Source organism: Hoplias malabaricus, chromosome 15 (assembly GCF_029633855.1).
Source record: "Hoplias malabaricus isolate fHopMal1 chromosome 15, fHopMal1.hap1, whole genome shotgun sequence".
NCBI lineage: Eukaryota > Metazoa > Chordata > Actinopteri > Characiformes > Erythrinidae > Hoplias > Hoplias malabaricus.
In genome coordinates, this window is record NC_089814.1 from 14,381,576 (window position 1) to 14,397,393 (window position 15,818).

At 36.7% G+C, this 15,818-nt stretch overlaps 1 protein-coding gene across 1 annotated transcript; it reads left to right on the forward strand.

Annotated features, from left to right (window-relative positions):
* Positions 1-496: 496 nt before the first annotated feature.
* lmbrd2b (LMBR1 domain containing 2b) lies at positions 497-15,541 on the forward strand. Its single transcript, XM_066645922.1, has 18 exons — positions 497-615; positions 2,843-3,047; positions 3,142-3,251; positions 3,476-3,574; positions 3,759-3,926; positions 4,131-4,341; positions 4,941-5,015; positions 5,149-5,262; positions 6,913-7,096; positions 7,247-7,428; positions 8,888-9,021; positions 9,147-9,252; positions 9,527-9,624; positions 9,862-9,965; positions 10,081-10,127; positions 11,620-11,734; positions 11,827-11,953; positions 12,748-15,541. The coding sequence occupies exons 2-18, from the start codon at positions 2,868-2,870 to the stop codon at positions 12,809-12,811; spliced, it is 2,118 nt and encodes a 705-aa protein (XP_066502019.1). The 5' UTR covers positions 497-615; positions 2,843-2,867; the 3' UTR covers positions 12,812-15,541.
* The last annotated feature ends 277 nt before the right edge of the window (positions 15,542-15,818 follow it).

Here is a 15,818-nt window from a genome sequence, read left to right on the forward strand (position 1 = left end):
AGGACTGTGGCAGACACCATATTGTCCACTCTAATTTGCTCTCAGTCTCTAACACAAATATTCCTGATGCACAAAGACAAGAAAAGTTCTCAGAGTGTATACTATTTTTCACTGAAAAATTTAGCCTACACTGATTTGTATCTGCAAGTTCATACAGAGATTATTAGAAAAAGTTTGGCCCAGGTTGTTGTTGCATTAGTCATAACGTAGGGCAGCCAATCAAAACAAAGACAATGTACATAAAGGCACACAAATAAGAGGAAATAGAATAGTGATGTTAATTATGCCTATTTACATTCAAAAATGTATTCAAACGCCATAAGTAGACACCAGGAAATACATGAGCTGGTGCCCTTTAAACGATTTCGCCCAGTTCTGCGCAGATTCACTGATCTTCAAATCATCGGTGACTGCAGAATTTAAACGGCGCATGCGCGAATGAGAGACGCTTGAGAAGTCTTCTGCTCGCTGTGTGACGTTCCTGATATTAGGGGAAGCAGCGTGATGGCACCAGTCCAGATAACGTTATCTAGAGGAAAGATTTGTTTTTCTGAGTCCTTTATTTAGTGGATAGTAACATTTTAATCAACGATTATATCACTCAACACAACCGAGGTACGGAATATCTGAGTACGTCTCTGTAGTTCGGAGCTAAAGTAGAAAAACAGGGTAACGTTAAAGGAAGAGCTTAAATGAATGGGCAGCTCGCTTTTTTGTAACGTTACATAGTCGTAATAGACCGTAATTACACCGAAGACTGTTGTGTTATGTTAATTATATGATACTTTGTGTAAGTGATATTTGTTTTCTCTGTTTGGTATTGGTTGGTATTTGGCTGGTTCTAATGTTTACACAGCAACTGTAGGTAACCCCAAGTTAAATTAGACCATAAATCAGTCTCACAGTTAATAAGATTCGTAAATTAACAAAGCACTAGGCAGATACAGCAGAATTCTGGTAAGGCCTAGGGCACTGTCTCCATTTAAACCCATTTATTTCTATACAATATACACTATACTAACAAAAGCATTTCTAACTGCATTGTACTCATTTTGACATTGCGTTTTTCTAATGTGTTATTGTAGTGTTTGCTGTGGAGTCATGGATAGGGTTTCCACACCATTCATGGATGCCCTGAAAATGTAGACCCTAAATTTCCAATCAGGAAATTATCTAGAAATAAATCTAAAAATATGGTTAATGTACTGAATATTTTAAATAACAGTAGAAAATATAAAGCATCAAATGTATTTTTTATGAGAATATATACAGGGTGGGCCATTTATATGGATACACCTTAATAAAATGGGAATGGTTGGTGATATTAACTTCTGTTTGTGGCACATTAGTATGTGGGAGGGGGAAGACTTTTCAGCGGCATGGTGGTGCAGCAGGTAGTGTCGCAGTCACACAGCTCCAGGAACCTGGAGGTTGTGGGTTCGATTCCCGCTCCGGGTGACTGTCTGTGAGGAGTTGGTGTGTTCTCCCCGTGTCCGCGTGGGTTTCCTCCGGGTGCTCCGGTTTCCTCCCACAGTCCAAAAACACACGTTGCAGGTGGATTGGCGACTCGAAAGTGTCCATAGGTGTGAGTGTGTGTCTGTGTTGCCCTGTGAAGGACTGGCGTCCCCTCCAGGGTGTATTCCCGCCTTACGCCCGATGATTCCAGGTAGGCTCTGGCCCCGCGACCCTAAATTGGATAAGCGGTTACAGATGATGGATGGATGGATGGGAAGACTTTTCAAGATGGGTGGTGACCATGGTTGCCATTTTGAAAACGGCCATTCTGGATCCAACTTTTGTTTTTTCAATGGGAAGAGGGTCATGTGACACATCAAACTTATTGGGAATTTAACGTAACTTTATTTTTCATGAGTTATTTACAAGTTTCTGACCACTTATAAAATGTGTTCAAAGTGCTGCCCATTGTGTTGGATTGTCAATTCAACCCTCTTCTCCCACTCTTCACACACTGATAGCAACACTGCAGGAGAAATGCTAGCACAGGCTTCTAGTATCCGTAGTTTCAGTGTGACTAAGTTAATATCACCAACCATTCCCATTTTATTAAGGTGTATCTATATAAATGGCCCACCCTGTATTGTGGGTGAAAATTGCAAAGGAAAAGGTCAAAGATGACAATTTGAACAGATATTTAAAAATGAAACTTACTTTGTTTACATTTTTTTTCACCATCCTTGAAAATTGAACTAGTTAAATGTAAGTCACATTTTGTCTTTTGGGGTTATTACAGAATCACATGACTGCAAAAATATAACACGCATCACTTGTGACTGATGTTTGTTTATTAGAACTCAAGCTGTGTTTATTGTCAGTTGGGAGCTACTAAGTAACTTTAACTTCTAAGGAAAATTGCTTTATGGAATATCCCACTTAGTCGCTGTCACTCAGTAAGGGTCGTGTAAGTGTTGTATGATTCTAATGTTAAGGATGTGGAAACAATAATTTAAATATGATATTTGAGAAGTTGTCATTTATATAACAATATATAAATGTCTGAAAAAGACTTGAAAATATCTGGAAACAAATCTTTAAAAGCAGTGGGAACCCTGTGAGAAGGTGGTCTATACATGAAACACAAGCCTAAGATGTAGGGCAAGATGATTCCTTTCTTTCTATTTTGCTCTAGTGAAGAAAAACAAGGGGGTCTTTCAGAACAGCAAACAGGACTCTGGCTTTTGTCTGAGACCAATGTTTTCTAATCAGTTGTAATTACTTCACCGAAGGACCTCAGTGTGTTTTTCCATATTACCATTTAGCAGGGTTATAGCATCTAGCCATTATGTCTCACAGGTTTTCTTCCTCCTTCTGCCTGATTTTACAGTAAATATTCCAGAGGCCTGCAGCAGATGAGAATGAGTGGAGCGGCGCTGGGGATAGAAATTGTTGTGGTCTTTTTTCTGGCTTTGTTCCTGCTGCATCGTTATGGGGACTTCAAAAAGCAACAGCGCATGGTGCTTTTTGGCACACTGTTGGCTTGGTATTTGTGCTTTCTCATCGTCTTCATTCTCCCACTGGATGTCAGCACGGTTCGTTTAGTCTGCTGTTTGAAACATTTATATGCATCCAAAGTTTTTAAAAATGGGTTGCATCCTGACTTATGAATTTGATTTTGTATTTCAGACAATATACAAACAGTGCATAATTGATCATGAAGAACATGCTCTGTCACCATCTGTGGGCACAGGAAGCAACCAGACGGCAGGAAATGCATCTGTCTCCCCCACAGCTAAGTTAGTGCACATTCTGTTTTCTTCCCAGCCTGCTGTAAAAATGGCCTGTAAAGAATAGAACAGGAATATAATTTTGATTATATTGTGAGCATTTAATACATATAGTGAATCATTTATTGAGTAACAAACATAAGTGTTAAACTAAAATATTGTGCATAGTCTAGCAAGCAATGTTATGTGTCAGTGCTTCATACTATAGTTGCACTATTTTTATGATTTTATAGCATCCCAAAGGTGTGCCACAAGCCATGGAGCTACATTCCCAATGGAATCATGCCTGTGTTCTGGAGGGTTGTGTACTGGACCTCACAGTGTCTAACATGGTGAGGGAATGGCATGTCCTTATACATCTTAAATGATTCAAATCTTAATAAATGAACTTGAGAGCATGATTTTTGCATATATATTTTGAGGGATTCTATATAATATCAGTTTTGCTGTACTTCTGCATTATGTTGCCCAGATGTAAACCTGACATTAACCATTAGTGTGTCTATATGATTTCAGGCTTCTCTTACCCTTCATGCAATCCTACGCCCGCTCAGGAGGCTTCTCAATTACAGGCAAAATAAAGACTGCTCTCATAGAGAATGCAATCTACTATGGCACATACTTGTTTATTTTTGGCTCTCTCCTCATATATGTAGCTGTGCATCCTCAGTGGCGCCTCTCCTGGTAAGTGTACTATAACTATATGAAACTGCTAAAATTGTTACAATGCAGCTATGGATATCTGTGTTTATGACCATAATATACTATGTACAAATCCCAGCCCCTGTGTAAGATAATCAGTAACTGAAGCCAGCTTCGTTATACATGCAGACATACTTTGTTCATACTTGGCCTGGTTGTGATTATGTCTTTGTGGTTTTTAACCAGGTATGAACTACAGACCATAGGCATCACAGCAGCAAACACATGGGGTCTGTTTCTGCTTGTGCTCCTTTTGGGTTATGGCTTGGTGGAAATTCCACGATCTTATTGGGAATCTTCTCGCCAAGGACACTTGCTCATCAAGACCTACTTCAAAGCAGCAAAGCTAATGACTGAGAAGGCAGATGCAGAGGAGAATTTGGAAGATGTCATGGAGGTACATTCATACGCACAGTCCATTCATAATATTCTGACCACCTCCTTGTTTCTACAGTCTATAGTCCATCTGTTACGTCTATAGGTACCTTTTATCCTGTTAATCTGTGCTCAGGAGCCCCACAGAGCAAGTATGATGCGGGTGGTTGATCATTGTCAGCACTGCAGTGACACTGATGTGATGGTGGTATGTGTTTTGCTGGTATGAGTGGCAGCCACAATAGTTGCTGCTGGAGTATTCAAAGCCATCTCAGAAAAGTCCACCAGCCAAAAACATCCAACCAACAGCATATGTTAAAGGGCTAGAGTACAATCAGAATGTTATGACTTGACTGTGTATATTTATAAATATGCAATCTGTACCTTGAGCTTTTCAGAGGTTCAGCATTTAGAACAGACAAAAATGGGTCAATAATGTCATTACTATGCTATCAACAACTATGAATGCAAGGATTGTTATGTAGCCTATAACATACTACTATCCCATACTAATATAGCATACTAATAATCCTTTTTAATGACTCAAGGTCTTGATTTTTATTTTTTTATTCTTTTTTATTCTTCAATTGATGTTATTCCTAAATTCTTACATCATTACAGGAGGTGAGAAAGGTCAATGAATCCATCAAGTATAACCATCCTTTCAGGAAATACATTGACACCATCCTTCGAAAGGTAAGGGGAGCACTTCAGGGAATTACATAAACTATATTTGTATGAAGAAGTAGCAACCAGCTATCAGAAACTACTTACTTGTTTAAAAAAAAACAAATCGAATCAAATCTAAATCTAAATGCTGTACTTGTAGTGTCCTGTGGAATATCAGGAGAAAATGGGGAGAAATATGGATGACTATGAAGATTTTGATGATAAACAAAACACTTATCCCAGTGAAAGGAGTCTAGTGAAACTACACAAGCAGGTTTGGAAAAAATGGCTCTCACTTTATATATATATATATATATATATATATATATATATATAAAATATATTATATATTAATATATATATCATATATATTAATCAGAGTAAATGTAACATTTTAAAGGAAAAATATGTTGATTCAAAATTTCACAGTGTCAACAAATCCCAAAAAAGTTGGGACAAGTAGCAATAAGTGGCTGGAAAAAGGAAATTGAGCATATAACGAACAGCTGGAAGACCAATTAACACTAATTAGGTCAATTGACAACATGATTGGGTATAAAAAGAACTTCTCAGAGTGTCAGTGTCTCTCTGAAGCCAAGATGGTATGAGGATCACCAATTCCACCATTGTTGCGCAAAAAGATAGTGCAGCAATACCAGAATGGTGTTACCCAGCGTAAAATAGCAAAGACTTTTAAATTATCATCATCAACCATGTATAACATCATCAAAAGATTCAGAGAATCTGGAACAATTGCTGTGTGTAAGGGTCAAGGCCGTAAAACTCTACTGGATGCTCGTGATCTCCGGGCCCTTAAGCGTCACTGCACCTCAAACAGGAATGCCACTGTCAAGGAAATAACAGAATGGGCTCAGGAATACTTCCAGAAAGCATTGTCAGTGAACAAAATCCACTGTGCTATCCACCGTTGCCAGCTAAAACTCTACAGTGCAAAGAGGAAGCCATTTCTAAGCAAGCTCCACAAGCTCAGACATTTGCACTGGGCCAGGGGTCTTTTTAAAATGGAGTGTGGCAAAATGGAAGACTGTTCTGTGGTCAGATGAGTCACGATTTGAAGTTCTTTATGGAACACTGGGACGCCATGTCATCCGGACCAGAGAGGACAAGGATAACACAAGTTGTTATCAACGCTCCGTTCAGAAGCATGCATCACTGATGGTATGGGGTTGCATGAGTGCTTGTGGCATGGGCAGCTTGCATGTCTGGAAAGGCACCATTAATGCAGAAAACTATGTTCCGGTTCTAGAACAACATATGCTCCCATCTAGATGTCATCTCTTTCAGGGAAGACCCTGCATTTTTCAACAAGATAATGCCAGACCACATTCTGCAGCAATCACGACATCATGGCTACGTAGGAGAAGGATCTGGGTACTGAAATGGCCAGCCTGCAGTCCAGATCTTTCACCTAGAGAGAACATTTGGCGCATCATAAAGAGGAAGGTGCGACAAAGAGGGCCCAAGACGATTGAACAGTTAGAGGCCTGTATTAGACATGAATGGGAGAGCATTCCTATTTCTAAACTGAAACTGGTCTCCTCTGTCCCCAGACGTCTGTTGAGTGTTGTAAGAAGAAGGTGGGATGCCACACAGTGGTAAAAAATGGCCTTGTCCCAACTTTTTGGGGATTTGTTGATGCCATGAAATTTTGAAACAACATATTTTTCCCTTAAAATGATACATTCTCTCAGTTTAAACTTTTGATCTGTGATTTGTGTTGTATTCTGAATAAAATATTAGATGTCGAATCCGGTTTGTATATATATATTTAGTTGTTTATAATATATAATTAATTAGTCATTTATAATAATATATAATTAAATAGTGTAATCACCTTAATTTAGAGCTGTATTAATTTTTTATGCTCTTAATATGTGCTAGTATTTCTGATTTTGTCTTATAGGTGATATATGCTGTCCAAAGGCATAATCGTACACGTGTGCAGTGGCAGATTCTTCTTGACCAAGCCTTTCATCTGGAGGATGTTGCTAAGAATGAGACCAGCTCTTCCCGCCAGTTTGTCCATAGCTTTGCACCCAGAGAGTCTGCATCTTGGTTCACCCGCTACCTCTACACACCCACTGTAGGTCAGTGCGTAAAAAGATCTTTGTAAATTATATAAATGACATAAGGACCATATTAATACCAGATGTTTGTTACATACATAACACCAGCCATTCACCATCTTTCTAATATAATGATCTCTGTTGATGTACCCTTTGCTCTTCTGTTATTAGAGTGGTATTGGGAGTGCATGCTGAAGCAGTGGTTTTATCGTGTGTTGGCTGTGGTTCTGGCACTCTTCTCTGTGGCTGTGGTCTGGTCTGAATGCACCTTCTTCAGCACTCATCCTGTTCTCTCGCTCTTTGCTGTGTTTATCCAGCTTGCAGAAAGAGATTACAACTACCTGTACATTGAGGTATTACCTGAGCTCAATGTTTAAATATTTACATACGAGTTTGTTAATTGAAAATTTATTTACCAGTCCAGTAACTAGAGGTTAAGTAAATATGTAAAAACACAACAATACACACCCTTATTGCTTAATAGTCTAGCAATAGTTTAACAGTTTTACAGACATGCATGGAGCCAAGCTTTTTAGTGGGAATACCATCTGAGAAAAATCCTCTTTTTTGCCCAAATCAGACTCGAAAGTTCAGAATGACCTGGATTCATTGTAACACAAGAAGTATTAAACCATTTAGAAAAGTACTAACTGATGAATATATTAGATGCTAAACTGCTCCCAAAAATAAATTTTAATCCCACATTAGCAGAGACTTCTAACAATTAGCTTCTGACGCTGTCTCTTGTTCAAGAGTGGCTTGACACAAGGAATGCGACAGCTGAAACCCATGTCTGCAGCCTCATTGCTGCAGTAATTCAGGCAACAGGAGCCCCATCTAAGTATTGAGTGTTGTACATGCTCATACCTTTCATGTTCATATTTTTCAGCTGGCCAGCATTTCTAAAAATACTTTTTTCATTGGTCTTGAGAAATATTCGAATGTTCTTTAGTTGTCAGTTATAATCATCAAATTAAAAGAAATAAACATTTGATCAGAATATATCATTCTGTGTGTAATGAATGAGTATAATACACAAATGTTTCACATTTTGAATGGAATTACTGAAATAAATCAACATTTTCATGATATTCTAATTTTATTACCAGCACCTGTAGGTGTAGAATAATACTCCAAACACTTTCTATTAGTAAAAAAATTCAGAACAGAGTTGCTTTATTTTCCAAACACTAACTTTCTCACAAAAATGGGTCTTTTGGATTTTGTTGCTAATTTCACAAGTGGTTAGCCTCAAACTGAAGTGTTAGTTTAGTGAAGTTTAGGTTTTTGTAGGAAGGAACGGACGCACACTAGGTAGTATTTTTATCTAAAAATTACAGCTTCAAAATCATTGTGATGCTCTACTGACTTATACTAGGGAAAATAGAGCCTCTGCAGTAACTACTTAGGCCCAGCAATGTAGAAATGGCACTATGTAACATTTGGAGGAGGGTACCCCCCCTTGATTTCAGGACAGTGCTGTAAAAGTAAATTACACTCTGCAGCTGTAGGAGGATACCAGGTGCAAAAATACAACATATTACCTGTTGTTCCTTTAAACAAGGAGGAAATCTATAGCAGATGGAAATGCAGAAAATCTTCTGTAAAGTAAATGTATTGTCTGGAAAACAATAAATCTGCCCAAACTGGCCATGTGCAGTTGCCTTAAGGTTCTGATAAGTATGTTGAGCCCTAGTATAAGCCTAAAATAGAACTGTGACTTTTCATAATGTATTTGCCTCTCAGTTAAGTATTGATTGGGAAATTCTTGAACATACTATGACTCTCATTTCCTTGTTTCAATTCTTCTAGATGGCCTGTTTCATAACAATCTTCTTCCTGTGCACTTGTGTGTATTCCACGGTGTTTCGCATCCGTGTTTTCAACTACTATTACCTGGCATCTCACCACCAAACTGATGCATACAGTCTTCAGTTCAGCGGCATGTATGTTCTTAGAAAATTAGGATCCTTCCTTGAGAAACATTCCTTTTATTTTGCAAGTGTAATGTTCTCTGTTCTGATGCACAAATAGTTTTATTGTTGTCTAAATACTCATTCCTGTTCTTCAGGCTTTTCTGCCGTTTGACTCCTCCCCTCTGTCTGAACTTTCTGGGACTAATCCACATGGATTCTGCTATATCTCACCGGGCAAAGGAGCAGACTGCATACACTTCAGTTAGTAATGACCACTACAAAATATGACATATCGCATAGATCATATCCTAATGCTAGATTTCCACATCTCTGTAGGTTTAATTCAGCTTATTTGTTAATTAACAAGCCCAAGTAAGTGTAATTAGTGTACAGAAATATAACATGCTGTGTTCTGAAAGTAGGATCAGGGACTGTTGTTTTAAGGGAAAAAAAGTAAAATTGAAAAGTGTTTTATTTTCAAATCATGAGACTTTTAAACACATAAATATTGACCATCGCTTTAATTCTATTTTAGATAATGGGCTCCATGCGGGTACTCTCTTTTATTGCCAATGGCTTCTACATCTACTATCCCATGCTGATTGTCATTCTTTGCATTGCTACATATTTCAGGTCTGTTAAGAGTTTTTATCATGTTTACTTGATGCCAGCGTAATAAATAATATTGTAACCAAATAAAATATGTATAACATTTTAAGATGGTGTAAGTAGAAAAATGTATATAATTACTTCAGTTTATCTAGGAGCTGCTGTAATGATGTGTATATGTATTACACTTCAGTGTTCTTATATTTTATTGTATATTTTCTATTTATTTCATAACCTTTACATATATCTAATATTTGGCAGCCTTGGAACCCGCTGTTTGAATCTGCTGGGCTTCCAGCAGTTTATGGGAGATAATGAATTGACCTCTGACTTGATTGATGAGGGCAGGGAGTTACTTCGTCGAGGTGAGCCTTTCTGGCCTCAGTGAATTGAAGACAGTTTTTGTGTATCTGTGCTGCAAAAAAGAAAGTTATACAAAAGAATAGCTAAGCCTATTTCTGCTTGTTTCTGTCTTGGCAGAGAGAAGAAAACGACAGAGAATAGAAGATGGAGAGAACAGAAGAAGAGTGAGTTTCTTTATAGTTACCAATGGTGGTTATAAGTTGCATTTTCCCTCAGCACTGAATTTACCCCACTAAGATCTTCAAAAGTCCATCCATCCATCCATCAATTATCCACTGCTTATCCGGGTCGCGGGGGAAGCAGTCAGAGCAAAGAAACCCAGACCTCCCTCTCCCCAGCTACTGCCTCCAGCTCCTCCGTGGGTATACTGAGGCATTCCCAGGCCAGTCGAGACATGTAGTCTCTCCAGCGTGTTCTTGGTCTGCCCCAGGGCCTCTTCCCCGTTGGACATGCCCGGAAAACCTCACCAGGAAGGCGTTCAACTGGCTCCTCTCAATGTGGAGGAGCAGCGGCTCCAGTCTCTCCCAGATATCCGAGCTCCTAACCCTGTCTCTAAGGGAGAGTCCAGACACCCTACGGACAAAACTCATTTCAGCCATTTGTACCCGCAATCTCGTTCTTTCGGTCACTACCCAAAGCTCGTGACCATAGGTGAGGGCTGGGACGTAGATTGAGCGGTAAATCGAGAGCTTTGCTTTTCTGCTCAGGTGATGGGCCAGACAAAGAGTGATCCATAAAGACAAGGATGAATAAGTTAAGAACATGGACACAGCCTCCTTTGCCCGGAGAAGGGTTACCGGGGCCTCACCCTGGAGCCAGGCCTGGGGGAGGGGCTCCGTGGCGAGCGCCTAGTGTCCGGACTTTCACACATGGGGTCCGGCCAGGCTTAGCCCGAAGGAGTTACATGTATCTCCATTTTTGTTCATTTTTATCATCTGAATACAGCAGCTGTCCTTCACAATGTGTGAAAATGTCATGATAAATAAACCAATAGAAATGCTCCAAAATTAAGTTTAGTTAAAAAAAGTTAATAAGTATTTTCCACCTCTTGTAAAGTTACTATTTTGGGAGATACATGTTTTTAATTGGACAGCGAGAATATACACAATTCCTTATTAAAGGTTTACCTATACTTTGCAATTTGCACTTTTTTTAAATTTACTGAATAGTCATGGTTTCTTTGTGTGTGTGAGATTTCAGGATGTAGATGTGTTAAGTTTACATCTCATTTTTTTCATGTTGAATTTCTTTAAGTAAAATTAGAATAGATGCATATTCATTTCAATTATATATATCAGTGTAATGCAGTATTTTTATTTCAGTTTCTTTCTATTATATTCACCAATGAGTCATAGGTAGTGTGTTAGACATGCCTACCTTGTGGGTCCACCTTGTATATGTACTTAACTGTTCTAGCTCCTCTGTTGCTGCATAGTTTGTGTTGGTAATTCCCTAGTCCTGCATCAGCGGTCACTAGACGCTGAACACAGGATAATGTTCTGAGGGTGACCACATATATATACCAATATACCACATTAAAGGAACCTTTAATCATGTAAATGTTTTTTCAAGTGTTCAGAGTTCTATATAGAACCATTTCCTTTAATAAAGAACCCGTGTAGAACCATAATTAAGTATGACTGTATATGTTTATAGGAATGGAGAGAGCGCTGTGGGCAGCGAGACGAGGCAGCAGCCAGAAACAGAGCCTCCATCTCAGAGATGAAGGAGTCCAACTATGCTGAAAAACTCAGCTCCAACACAAACAGACGTGAGTTACATACCATATTTCTTGTTTCAGTTGTGTTTTGATATGCACTGTCTTGATATTCATGCAATGATTTACATTAAACTCTTCCTTAGAAGCCAAATACTCTCGTAGTGGCAGTCGCTCTGGGAGAGATTTCATTGAGCTCCTACAGGATGCTGAGCCTTTGGATTTCAATGCAGAAACACTCAGTGAAGACCCACTGGAATCGAACACTAACAGGTTACATTGATAAAGGTTTTTTAGGCTTCAGCTGATTGGCCATTGTCACCATGTTAAAGGGTATTTCTTACTTGTATAAACCTCACCAAAATAAATAAAAAATCTAGGGCCGCATATGAAAATGGAATTTTAAAACTTCATTGACCTTTGTATATACTTTGACCTATATAGAAACACACAGTCTGTTTTGTTTTTAAAATAAATATATGTTCATTCTGAAATTTATTTAAAAACATATGGGCAACGTTCCCCTCTTTTTAACCAATAGGCCCATTATAGTTTCACACCTGAGAACCTGTGCACCAAAACCGTAGAAAATATTATGCTTTCAAAAATAAATGCATCTGTGTCCCTAATAGAGTTCCCAAACAGTTAAGTGTTGCAACACAATGGTATACGTGTTCTGGTCCTAACTTTTTCTAGGACGTTTTGCAAGCATCAAACTTGGAACGAGTGTATATTTATTACATAAATAATGATGCATACTTGTTTTCAATATAATTCAGACCAGGCACAGTCTGTTTATGGCTTATTAAAATTATTACTGTTGCAATTATATTTGTACATATTTTTATTGGATCAAATTCTGCTGTGATACTTCATACCATACAGAAAAATCTGTCCAGGAACAGAGAAAAAAAAAAACTTAAACTGGTTGGAAGCCTTATTTAAATATTGCAGTTTTTCACAATATCAGCATTACTCAAGCCAGAATCACACTAATGGTTAACCAGTGATTTATTGTCACGAAATAGGGTATGTACTTACACTCAATGTTTTCTTCTCTGTTGCAGACAAACAGGAGGGAGATACCTGTCAATGTCCTCCTCCCAGAGCAGAATTTTTGATGATGTGTGAAAGCCATTACAAGAGAAGAAAAGTAAAAAAAAAAAAAACACAAAAAAAAGGATGATTGTGGTGCATTCATTTGCTCAGTCTCACAAGAGATGGTTCTTGTTTCTCCCATGAATATAGAATATTACTGTACATTTCAGACCAGTTAAAGCAGGTATGTGGTATTTCAGTGTGTTTCCCTTAAAGGAACTTGCATTCTTAATTCCTAAACTGCATGGAACACAGCCGCTAACTCTCAAGTGCCAGGTAGTCAGTTTGTAACACATGGAAAATGAGACTTATTTTCTCCATTTCCTTCTGAGTAGCTCCTCTTCAGGTTTCAAAAACAAGGCAGTAACTGTATAAACCTAAATAGCCAGAGAATTAAGGTATATAATATTAATTTATCTTAATGGTATACTGAATTTACTGTTGATGCCTAGTGGAGTCTTTACCTCTAAAGCACATTAATGTGATTTTCATTTTATGGTAATTCCTGTTTTATTTTTTATTTGAAATATTGTATAAGCTATAGTACTGTGTAACAGTCGGAGGTCACCATATATTTTTTTTCAATTTCCGTCAAAACAGCCATGAAGTTATTCATGAAAATTAGATATAAGATCTTGCAGAAAGCAGAAATAAGAAAGGTGTGACAAACAGGCATTTTAACAAATGAATTGAGAAAAATATTTATATTTTTTAACTAGTGAAAAAAAATGTAAGTATTATATGCATGACCTTTTTTAGTCCATGTTTTCAATGTGTAAAGAAAACACGTGTCTGAAAGAAAATATCCAAAATTAAAGAGGATACTATTTTTTTTTTACAATGCACTATCCACCCCAGGGTTTAGACCTTAAACTGAACTTTGGAATTTTAAAATAATACTCTGCATATTACTTTGAAAAACTGCAGTTGTGTCTCCCAGAAAGAATAGAAGCTGTAATTAAAAATATTGAAAAGTTAAATACTGAAAATATTAATATTACCATTGTTTGCTGCTGTTAAAGCTTTTTAAAAATATCTGTGACATTTGTTTCATGTTATTTCCTGACACTGATTAATGATTAACCTTTATGGTTATTTTGACTGGAAAAAAAAAAAAGATTCTGACTTTTACAGAGTACTATACAAGGGTTTGATGAGGAAAAAGGCTGGCTGATGTTCAGGTAAACTTTTGAAGAAAAAAATATATCATCACTGTCCATTTAAAAAAAAAAAAAAAAAATCTCCCAAAATAGTAACTTTATATGAGAAGGAAAAAGACTTAGTAACTCTCAGTTGAAGTGAATGTAAAAAGATTTTATTCTGAGTGCATTTTAGAGTATTTCTATTAATCCGTTCATCATGAAATTTTCACAAAATGTGAAGGGCAGCAGCTGCATTCAAATGCTGTCGCAAAGTAAATATCCACAAAATATGAAGATACATGCCTTTAACTGGACAGTGATGATATATAATAAACTAAAATGGTGTATTGGGTAAAGTTTGTTGTAATATTCCATCCATATTAAAACTGTATATATGTATGCACATGTATGGAATCTAATATTTATTCTTATTTCATATCTAGGCTAAGTTAACTTTTATCTGTGTGTATTTGTTTGTGGGATTATGCAGGTTTCTTGAAAAAAGCTTGTGGGTAGTGTGTATGTTCAAATTTAACTTTGCCAGGTGCAGAGTTTAAAAGAAAAAAAAAAAGATTGCACACTGTTCTGCTGTTTTGTTCTGTTTAATCATCAGCCACAAGAAAATATCACATTAATTATGAATTGAATGAAATTTTAAGTGTATGTTTAACTTTTTAAAGTTCAACTGTTAAAAGTTGGTTTAAAATGTTCTTTATTCCATCTGGTTTTTTTTTTTTTTTTTTTTTTTTTTTTGGGATAAGTGACCTTGTGCCATACATGCCATATTTCCATTATACAGCCATCACAAATACAGCAAAGATATTCAGACTGCTGCCAGTGTGAAGAAATATTTATAACATGGCTGCATAACAGAGTGCTAATGTTGGGGAATAACCCAGGGTACAGTTGTTCAATAGAACATGGGAAAAGATTGTGATGAGATGAATTTGTCAAGTTAAAAATGCACAGTAATTGAGAGCATTTTGGACAAACTGTCACAAAAAAAAAGTTTGGACAAAGTGTCAAACTTATAAATTGTGATGCAGATTACTCAGTGTATTCATCTTTCGTCAGAATGGTATTTATTTATTTTTTTTTATTTCAAATGATCTATTGCACCGGTTTTAAAGACACTGATGAATATCAGTAACTGTAATTTCATAATTCCTTGCACATGTAAATCACATTTGATGTACATTTTCTATGCCTTCTCAGCTACTCCTTGAAAAGCTTTCAGGATGATCCTGGATAATTTCAGGATAGTCCTGGATCATTTTATCCCTCCTACATATGTTTCCTAAGAAAATTATACTATTTAATACTGAAGTCTGTTGCAATCTCTCTTTAATCAGAACTTTAAAGGATTTCTAGCATTTCATTAAATTACTCTCAGATTAATTGTATATTCATGACAAAATTTTGCTGGTTTCTTAAATAAAGTACAGGACTCAAGAATTCAACATTTGACTTACTGTTTTACATTAATGAACTGCATTAGCACACATACTATTTATTGTTTAAATTTTGTTTATTGGTGTTTTTTGTCAGTGTTTTGAAGGGTGTTACACTCCATACAAATCTGTTTAATATTTTATGTAATCCATAAAAGCAATTAATAAAAGATGGCATACATTTAAAATCTATTTTGTAATTTCTTGAGCAGCTATTACAGCCTGAAAAACATGTTTATAGTTGAAAAAGCCTGAAAATACAAGTTTTAGTTTATAGCAAAAATTATATATATATTATATATAATATAGTTATTTTTAATTAATTACTTTAAAGGATATATCTCTAAAATGTATGCAGATTTAAAGAACAAGCGTTAGAATGGTTTTATTTTATTGAAGATTCCCCTCATTGAAATGTATACCTTTTATTTAGTTTCTGCAAGTCTT